This window comes from Maylandia zebra, linkage group LG15, assembly GCF_041146795.1.
Source record: "Maylandia zebra isolate NMK-2024a linkage group LG15, Mzebra_GT3a, whole genome shotgun sequence".
NCBI lineage: Eukaryota > Metazoa > Chordata > Actinopteri > Cichliformes > Cichlidae > Maylandia > Maylandia zebra.
In genome coordinates, this window is record NC_135181.1 from 4,414,412 (window position 1) to 4,424,728 (window position 10,317).

Here is a 10,317-nt window from a genome sequence, read left to right on the forward strand (position 1 = left end):
TTTTGTGAAACATTAATTTTCTTTGATTCAGTGCTGAAACACATTAGAGCCTTCTGACTCAGAGATGACAAAGGAAGGCAGCCAAACTCAGAAGTGGGAAGAATCTGTCTGAGCATGTGCAGTATGTGAACAGGTGCAGGTGTGTGTTTGTTTGTCTTCGTTAATTAAAGTGCCAACAGAATCTTTCCTTTTTTTTCTTGGTGAAGGTCTGTTAGTGTGTCTGTCTGCCATAGTCTCAAATCTCACTGTAAATAAACCTCGTGCCCTGTCAGACCTTCCACAGAAGGGCTGCAGTTTCACTTTTTTCCCCCTCCATCTGATAATATTGGTCGGGAGCAGAATAAACATAGACGTTAAGAGAATCTTCCCAGGGATCCATGCAGTGACATGTAAGGCATTAAAAACACGCTCTGTTTTTATGAGCCTCCCGTGGGCATTTAAATTGTCTGTGACCCTACAACGTGCTACAATTCATTACGCCAGTGATCCTATCGCTTTGCCTTCAAAACCTCCATTGTTGTTGGTCTCCGATTACTTTTAGCAAAATAGTTCAGTGCTTGGTTTGCAATCAGTGAAATATAAGCTTCTTGTCACGTGTTACGTTTTCGCAGGTAATTTCTGTCAGAAGCCGATCGTGCAACACTGGAGTGACCACGGGATGTTTTTTTCACGATAAATACACATTATTTATTTACAAATAAAGTGGTTATAATAGAAATAAATACAAAATAGAAATCTGAGCATTATACTTCATGTGGTATTGCACCCATTTCAAAATGTACATCGGAAATACATTTTCAAAACCAGTAAAGGAATATTCCTTTGATTAAAATATTTATTTTTCCCAACCTTATGTAGACATAAATATATTCATATATAGTTTCTTCTTCTTCCGCAATAGCTCTGTTTTCTGTTTCTTTCATATAAATAAATGTCTTCATTGGGAAACTGGGTGTCCATGATAACCTCTGATCTCTTTCTGCCTCTTGTGCCCGCTCGCTCTTTTCTATCCGTGCCACCTGTTTCTCACCGGCAGCCGCATCCCTCCACTACCATGTCTTGGTAGTTTTTCAGGATTACTTTCTCAAATTCGTCCAGGTAGAGCAAAGAAATGGGGCTGAGGTCAGTGGGCACACAACAGGCTCTGGGGATGTTCGAGTTGACTGAGTTGACAAGTGTCTGCACAATGGCGTGGTTAGTAGAATTGAGGTGGTCTGCTAGGGGGAAAGGACATTCCCCATGGCAATAAAAGGCATGGTAGCCAGGGGGTGCCACTATCCACTCATTCCAGCCCACATCACTGAAGTCCACGTACAAGGCATGCCTCTTGCAGCTTGCCTTGTGCTGGTGCTTCCTACGTTGTTTGCGGGGTGCTGCTTGCCTTTTTTCCCGTTTGTGGAGCACTGAGCCCCCGCGGCTGTCGTGGCCATATGTCACAAGCAGCGGCCGAGCCTGAGGCCACGAGTCCTGGTCCTGGTGTAGCGACCGGCTCACCCTGACATGTTTCCTGCGTCTGTGGGCATCCTTGCTGTCCATCTCCCCCTCCTCTGGGTGAATCACCTCCACCAAGAAGCCGTGATTGTGGCCATTCCCAGAGGTCCAATGAGATATAGCGGGACTGACGTCAAAGCTTTCCCAGCGACTCAAAGAGTCCTGCACCATTCGAGTGTCCAGCAGACGTAGTAGAGGTTCCTTGCCCTGAGTGGCAGGAACTCCAAATATCTCATAAATGTTGATACGATGGAGGCCACTAGCAGGAGTACTGTCACTAATGCTGCTTTCGGTGGGGCTTGCAGATCCCATGACCTGATCCCTGTAAATGCGTAGCTCTGCAGAGGTGATGAGTTCCTCATTTGGAATAGAAGTGAGATTAAAGTAGAACTGCTGTGTCGTTTTGCCTTTTAGGCTGGCCAGCGCCTCCATAGACTCTGTAAAGGACAGAAGAGAGACAACCATAGGGTCAGGATCAAGCCAAGAACGTATTAATTTCATACATGCCTAAGAAATAACATCGAGTGGATCTAGTATATGGATCCAGCCAAGCTACCACATGGTTGTGTGAGTGATTGCATGCGGTTGCATGTATGACTCAGTGTAATAGCAGGGAAATGCTCATGGGGATGTAATACAGCGATTAGTGTCATGCTCATAAATTCACCTGGTTAAATGTCAGAAGATGAAAGCAGTGCGCTTCCATCTATCGATAAGATCACACACGCTAGTCAGCCAGACTTCAAATGGCTCATTTGCACTGTGAGAATTGGTTGCTGCGAAATATTTTCATAAGTACACATGAAAAAAAGTTGCACCATATACTGACTTCATCAAAAATGAGAATGGCCAGAAGAAAACTAAAAAGGCCAACTGTTGCGTCAACATTTATTTATAGTGTAGATGTTGCCAGCACTGGAGTATTTCTTTTATGCGTCAAGGTATTAAATTTAATAACTAATTCTGAAATTACAAGGACTTAAGTTACAATTAATGTGACGATAATAAAAGACAAATGGAAAGTAGAGTGTATATAAACTGTATACAGTTAAGATCTTTGTATACCCCTCTATAGTGTACAGTAAATGACAGAAGTCTTAGTAAAAGCTACAATTTTCTTTGAGGCAGCCCTCCCACTTTGAACTCTTACTTTATGAAGATCACAGATGATGTATAGACACACTTTTTAATCTGTTTGGTGCAGCGCCGTAAACACAAACTTTGAACTCTTTGCTTTTTCAAAGGAGGTATTTAGGAAATTCCACCATCTCATCCTAAATCTCCCTCCAGAGGCACAAAGACCTCAATTAGGCCCATCACTCCTTATTTGATGTGGGAAAGCCCCCTGTCTCTTGTTCCCCCTCCTCTGTCCCCAATCCCTCTCTTTCTTTCGTTCCTCAGCTCCCAAATCCCCCTTTCCCTCTGTTCTCTTAGCCCCAAATCCTCTTTTCTTTCTCTCTCCTCCTCTTTCACGTCTTCCTCAATTTCTTTCTGCAACAATATTCTCACTCTCTCTCGTTTTCTGTTCTTTGAGGTTTGGCTATGTGAACAAGTCAGGGCCTGTCACAAACGTGTGAACCACAGATATGAGTGTATCAACATTCCTAATTTCTTTTTGTGCTGCATGCCAAAACATAAGATAAAGGCTAATGCTGGGTCATTCATCAGAGACGTGTCTCTGGCAGCTACTTCCTGTGAAGTAGTGGAAATGTTCTATTTGGCATGGGAAATGGTTATTTTTGAAAACCGATAGCAGTGAAACTAATTATCCTAGTGAAATGAATATCAGGCAGCAGATGTGATGAATGATTAGAGCAGTTTGCTTTGATGTGCTGCGTTTACATCTGTAGATACATGCTTATTATATGCAGCAGCCATCAATTGCGTGTCTCTTGACGTGGGAAGATGAACAACCCAGCAGCTCTGTTAGCACGGGATGAAAGGGCTGGGGGGACCTATGTAAACACAGCCTGAGCGCATTCGTAATGGCCAGTGGTGTCAAGGTGTGTTGGCCGGTTGCAGAGGTTTCCAGTAGCTGGCTGGGGGCAGTCACTCAGCCCAGCTGCCCAGGCCACGGTTGTTTGTAGTGTGTCGGTGTAGCCACTTGGTGTCATTGCACTAGGCCTCTGGAGAGCACCCAAGCAACCACTCAACCACCCCTCTGACTCACCCCTGATGGAAACTTCCCCAGTTAAACACTTAGAACTCTGTATGAGGACTCTGTGTAGAGCCCCTATGGACACAGTAACTTGTATGCTTTGACAAATGGAACATAGACCTTAAGATGGTGAATGGTGATAAAGCATCACTATATGTTTGACAGTAAACACTGTAGTGTTTCATTTTTATCATGCGTGAGTCATTTTAATATCACAGCCAGGTGCAAAAGACAATATAGCCTCAGATCAATAGAATATAAGTAAACCATCATTTTTATTTTCTCAGCTGCTGTTTTTTAAGTTATAAAAGTCCACTTTATTTGTAACTCTGTGCAAACATCTGTGTAGTTGTTGAACTTAGTGCACCTCATCCAGGATTTAGTGCCAGTCTTATATATATATGAGCAGCATATGTTATCTTTGAAGTGCAGCGAACTTGAACTGAAACACTAAATTCAACAAGCAGTACCGTATCCACCGTACAAGCTAAGTGAGCAATTATAGTGTTATTGGAACATGCGTAATGGCGCACTGCACGGGCACAACGGGGATTTGGAAAGACGAATAAGGCGGGTACCCCCCCCCCCCCCCTTTTTTTTTAAACCAAGAACTAATTTCAGTCTTGTTAAAAATGACTCAGAATTCAGTCTGACACGATGACTTTGTCATAATGCGTGTTAGTATAATGTCATGTCGTGTGTTATTGAAGTAACAGGGTGATGACTATCACCTGCGCAAAGGCACACCGCCCTTTATCCTGCTCCTGTGGTGCGTGTCTGGAAAAACTGTTTTCGGAGCCCACGCAAACACCATCAATTATTAAGAAACAAATTACTCCAGGGATACCACCTCCCTTGATGTTTTAAAACCTCTGACAGCAGCCCCAGGGGGATGTTCGGTTAAATGTTGCATCACAACATATGTGAGAGGTAATTAATTGCGTACGAGATGCTTGTTTGTAAGTCGCGTTACTGAGTTTTAGGCAATCCCGAGCGTATTTAAGAGTAAGTTGTAACTTAGACGCGTGTCACCTGTAAATGACTAAACCTCTATAAAACAGCGAAGACTCTGAAGTTCAGTCTTGACGCACTGAGTCATGTTTAAATATAGGTTTGGGTTGTCTGAGAGAGCCGAGAAGCTTCCCGGCTGACAGGTAAAGGTATGTCACTAATACATACCTTCATGGTGAAAGCTTCTAATCGTGTTGGCCTTGCTGGCGGCTCTCTCTGCGTGTTTCCCCATGCTCTTGGGTCGTTTGGTGCTATGGTCTCCGTTTGCTGAATGCATACGGTAAAGGTCCACCATATACTGCGGCACCACGGCTTGCTTACTTGGGGTCGGCCTGCGCCCCAGTCCAAACACATTGAGAAGCCGAAGCTCAAAGTCGTTGAGGAAGCTCTCTGACTGCTCTGGGGTCTGCTTCCCGGATTCGCTGTATTTCCTCCGGCCGACCTCGGGGATTAGTCCCGTAGCACCTTCCAGCAACACCTGAGCGAGCAGCAGTACCATGAGAGAGCGGACCACGGCGACCATGATCAGTCAGTCCCTGTGGAGAAAGTTGATTTCTGTCAATACACTGGCGCTGAGGTATTGACATGAGGTAGACGCGGCAGGGACCTCACTGCAGCATTCTCTAAACTGTGTGTGATCCCCCTACACAGTCGGAACGATTGAAGGAAATCAGGTTAAAAGGGAAGACAACGCTTCACTTTGAAGTGGGTAAAAAGAGAGAGAGAGCGAGAGAAAGACCCCCTCCGGCAATACAGCGCGTCAAAGCTGAAAGAGAAGTTTGGTCTTAACATGAAGTGATACATGAAAATATCAAGGTGAAGAAGCTCTGAAAGAGAAGAATAAAAAAAACGAGGGACTGACTCAGAAAAAACAAATCAAAGGGTTTGCGGAGAGAGATCAGACAAAAAGTCTCCAATTAGAGGAGATAAGAAATCACGTTAGGGGAGGTGATATGAAAAAAGAAATGCAAGTCTGTGTAGCCCGACAGATCACAAGAAGCATCAAAGAATACAGTGAAGGGAAACGGGTTAGTATGCACAGCAGCAACAGATGCAACCAGACGGTGTTACAAGCGTCTGTTTGCAGGGGCTTTGACGGTCGTGTGTAATCATAAGGGATAGAGTTACTTCAAGAGGCTCGCAGGTGTTAGATCTGACGTGCGTACCAGATGTAGCCCGGGACAGGACATCAAAAAACATGAAAAACCTAAGCATCATCTGAGCAGCACGACTTCCAAAGAAACGACCTTTTTTCTCTTCTTCTTTTCATAGTTTTCTCCGTGTGTAGGAGAACGCTTTAACTTTTACGCACACACCCTATAATCACATATAAACCAAGAACTAGCAGGGAGGGGGTCACTTAGAAAGTAAGCTTTTCCTCGTGTAGCAAGTTATTGTACAAACATTTCATTTTTTTTGTTTTACGCCAATTAAGTACTTCAAGTGTTTATTAAAAAGAAAAAAACGTGAGTTTTAATTTTACCTGACGAGAAAGCGCTGTGTCCGGTCGTCGTTCCACCTTTGGGCTCCGATAAATTCCACATTAATTCGTGTTTAATCCACGTTGCTTCTCCTTGGGGGACCAAAGACAGCCCATAGCCTTCGCCGATCGCCTCTCACACATATTATCACCAGCTGCGAATCGGGTTAGGTCTTGGTCAGTCCCGAAAGGAAAAAAAATTATGTGAATTCTACGAGGAAACGGCTTCGCGTAGGCATAACCGATCTAAGTATAAAGAAGCTTCTCTGAACATCTTTACCAGCGAACAGCTGCCTTCTGCTAAAGCTGAACTTTTCTGTGAGAGAGAGAGAGAGAGAGAGAGAGAGAGAGAGAGAGAGAGAGAGAGAGGATAAGCGGACCTTTAAGTGTCGCTCTTTTGGACCTTGTTGCTGCGAGTTGGAGAGCGCGTCGCCTCTCTTCTGTGCGCCGCGCTGGAGTGTTTGAATTGATTGTTGCCTTCTCTTCCCCCAGCGCTCTTTTTGTCGTAGTGATGTCACTAAGGGGATGTCAATCATTTGTCCACAATAAAGCACCTCCTGCGGACCTCTACCCCTGAGGCTCCAAACGTTTTCATGACTGAAAGGCTTGGACATGTAAAATCTCCTTCCCCCCCCCCTACCTACCCTCATTATACATCATTGAAATGAAAACGAAACAAGAGACAGAAGAAATAATAAAGTCAAGAGCAGTTAAAATCATGCTGTTGTTTTTCCAGATTGTTCTTTTTAAATGCTTTTTAGTAGCATCAAAATGGCTTTTGACAGTCCCTAGATGGTTTAATACTCATGTGAATTTGACCACCCCTGAGCAATAACATGTCAGCTCCTGCTGTTACATAAACACATTTTTGACCAGTGGTGTTAATGGCTGGATCAAAAATGTTTAGTTTTTGGATTAAGTCTAACAGATAATGGGTTTATAACTTGTTGCTTTAGTGGTTTCAGAGGATTAGTTGCTGCAAAGTGACTGTCACATTCTCCTGCCGAACTTCACTTTGTGTGAATGTTTGTGCATGTGTGACTTATTCACGCTTCCCCGCTGGCTGCATTAGGCTTTTTCATTCTTTCCAGTTCGCAGCGCTTTATCAATATATCTGTGGCAGCTTTGGCTGCAAGAATTGCTGTCTTATACTTCAGTACTGCGGAGGAGCCAAGTGATAAAATCTTGTAAGAAAAATTTCCCAAGAAGGCAGTAATGTTTTCACTAAGTTTATAATTTAGAGTTCACACAAAATTGCATCTTAAAAAGGATGACCAGTTAAGCGAAACATGTACGCGCACCGGTTGATTTTACTTTTCTAGGAAAAGTACTTGGCTCTTTTGTGTAGCCGTTGAAAGCATGCATGGGTAAGGGAAATTTTGCTGCTTTGTTTTTGCCTGAGGGGTTGTAGTCAGTAGCATTGGTGTTTATGTGATCTCCATAAAAATAGCCCCCACTGAGTTCCTCTGCTCTTATCATTAGGTGATAATGGTGGCTGTGTTTGGGCCAAAGCACACTGATTTCTTCGCAAGATAGCGAGAGATTAAATCCCACAGCGATCACAAGATATTTGTCTTCTTTTAGGACAGTAATATTTTATCAGGGATAATCCTGGATCATCCACTTAGCAATTAAAACACGGCAAGGCCAATGAGTGTGTGCTGCTGTCACAGCGTTCCCTTTCCATTTCTTTGCTGCGTCCAGGACTTGAGAGTTTAACTTTTTTGAGGTGCTGAATCTAATTAGCTTCTTTGAAATATACTTAGCTTATTTGGATCTTATTATTGTTTTGATAATGTATTTATACATCAGCATCAGCAAATGGTGACAGATTGTGATGCAGTCTTTTTCATGGACTTTAGTTCTACTACAGGTCATTTATTCATAAAGATTTTCTCCATTGTTATGTTAATCTGCTGGCAATTGGGTCTGTGTTGTTGCCAAAATACCACTTGGTAAACCTAGTGGTAAACCCAAATCCAGGTAAAAGCTGCATTCAGGCTGCTGTAGATTGCAGGATAAGTCCTCCCACAGCAAGCTGTGAGCATCTTTAATTACTCGAGTGACAGGATTAGAAACAGAGGGCCTTATCTGATTATTTGTCCGTCTTTTTCTTTTTGCAGGCATTTTTGTGGTTTCACTAAATGATCATGTCAACGTTTGTGTGTGTTTTGAGGGCATGGACATGCATAAATTGTGTGTGTGTGTGTGTGTGTCTTTCCTTTGGCTCAGCTTATGTCAGGCCAGTTCTGAGGAATGTGCCAAGCCAAGGCTGCTGAGGGACTTGATCAGTGATGCCCGGGGTGTTTTGAGAAGATCTTGTGGCTCTGACACTGTATATGTCATTGCTTATCATATCACTGCTGATCTAATTACATGCTGATTGAAAGGACAACATCACAGAATGAAACCTTCACGGCCAGAGAGGGTGGGTAGAGATATGCTATCTCAAACTCAAATGAACGACCTACTGAGAGAGTCTCTGAGAGCCTTAAACTTTGACTTAGCCAGACACTATTAACTCAACAACCACCACTAATGGCATGCTTATTTCTTCTAGCAAGTATCTGTTTATTTGTGTTTGTAGTAAATATTCTTTCAAAGTTATGGAATCAAATTCAAGGTCACATGTGCTCAAATGGCTCTCTGCTGTTTTAAAGACCTACATGCACTGCTGTGCTGGTTCCACTGCTTATAGGAAAAGGAGAAACAAGCATGTGAGCTGTACAGAGTTTCCCACATGTATGTTTAGCTTCAGCCCCATGCTTTCATAATATATATGTTTTATTTCTTTAAAATACGTAAAATCTTGGAAAAGTCCCTCTCCAGACATTTATTAAAATCCAAAGAACATTTAAATGTTCAGAAGCTGTTTTTTTGAAATGAACATAAACCCTTATGTAAAAAAAGGGCTTTCCCTAATTTAACATGCATATCAATATTGGTCCATGCCTGCTCCCTCATCCTCTTTCCACTGGATCTGTGAGCTTCACTCATAAGTTCTCTTGCAAAATGAAGGAAAACATAGGTCCAGTTGTTAAGTAGTAGAGGAAAACCTGCTGCTTAAACTGTAAATCAGGAGGTCCAGAATAAAGAGAAGGTGCTGTTCAGCAGGTCAACAGTCAGAAAAAGTCAGAAATCAAGTGACAGTTATTAGTTAGTAGCAGTCGTTTAGCTGTAAAACTAAACTAAATGAAACAGTCTCTCCTATATAGACGTTATGCGTGTTGGACTCAAATCATATTCTGTTAATAAAGATAAGGTTGTCACTTCTATTAGTCCCCAGCCTGTAAATTGGAGGGATTGGTTCCTAATGTGGGTGTTAGCACATCTGTGTCCATGAGGGTTGGTTTGGGTCTAAGTGATCTACATTTTTGTGACTGTGGACTCATCTTTGGAAACTTTGTATTATGTAAACTATAATTGCAAGGTGGACTTCAATGGGCTTCACAGAAGTACAACAGCAATGACTACATGTCCACAGTGTCTCCAGCTGCCCATGTCCACAGCAGAGTAAAGTCGTTGCTTTAGGTTTGTTATGCATGAAACCTGGCTTTCTAAATCCATGCTTTAAAACCTGTCATTGCAACACTGCACTCTTTATCTCACTCTCTGGTGTGCCCTGGTGTGCCTTCTAGCATATAAAAACATCACATTGGCATGTTAACAAGGTTGAAAAAAGGTTTTCAGAAAGTAACATTTCTAGAGACTGCAGGTACAAAGCAAATAAACACAATTTCAAGCTGACACAACCTAAATTTCCCTGATTTTTTTTTAAAGTCTGCAATGACCCACATGCAGGTCAAAAACAGTGCTGTCGAGCATCTGTCCATCCTCATAACAACAATTTAGCTATAGACTGTTGTTATCAGATTAAACTGGTGGTCTTGGAAATCCTTTTGTCCCAGTCGTAAGGACTAATATGACCAGTCTCTGATCCGACCACTGAGGCCTTAAGTCTGTGCTTAGAATCAACACAACTGAAAATTCCCAGACTCACAAACAGTCGCACAATCACCGCATTGTCCCTGGTTTGTGACATCTTTTCTCTCTTTGAGTTAAGAGTTGTTTTTCCCCAAATTCTATATAAAAAACGACTGCCTTTGTTTGACAAACGGACGGTAATATAAGGCTAAAATTCAGGTTAGACTGGAAGAAATAGCAAGTTTAGGTTTGT

General features: G+C 42.6%; 1 protein-coding gene across 3 annotated transcripts; it reads right to left on the minus strand.

Moving 5' to 3' along the window:
- Positions 1–671: 671 nt before the first annotated feature.
- bmp2b (bone morphogenetic protein 2b) lies at positions 672–6,628 on the minus strand. 3 transcript variants are annotated; one of them, XM_076873717.1, is made up of 4 exons: positions 6,421–6,628; positions 6,144–6,313; positions 4,829–5,196; positions 672–1,928 (listed from the first exon to the last, which is right to left on the minus strand). In XM_076873717.1, the coding sequence occupies exons 3-4, from the start codon at positions 5,181–5,183 to the stop codon at positions 1,027–1,029; spliced, it is 1,257 nt and encodes a 418-aa protein (XP_076729832.1). In that variant the 5' UTR covers positions 5,184–5,196; positions 6,144–6,313; positions 6,421–6,628; the 3' UTR covers positions 672–1,026. The 3 variants fall into 3 exon arrangements, with proteins under 3 accessions (XP_076729832.1, XP_076729833.1, XP_004542212.1); XM_076873718.1 differs by having other exon boundaries at positions 6,521–6,608; XM_004542155.4 differs by having other exon boundaries at positions 6,144–6,628.
- Between the last annotated feature and the right edge of the window lie 3,689 nt (positions 6,629–10,317).

Bases quoted from the DNA above. Each gene is read 5' to 3' on its own strand.
- bmp2b (XM_076873717.1), bottom strand. From the start codon at position 5,183: ATGGTCGCCGTGGTCCGCTCTCTCATGGTACTGCTGCTCGCTCAGGTG. The intron at 1,929-4,828 runs GTATGTATTAGT...TGTCCTTTACAG, and splicing joins TAGAAGCTTTCACCATGAAG to AGTCTATGGAGGCGCTGGCC.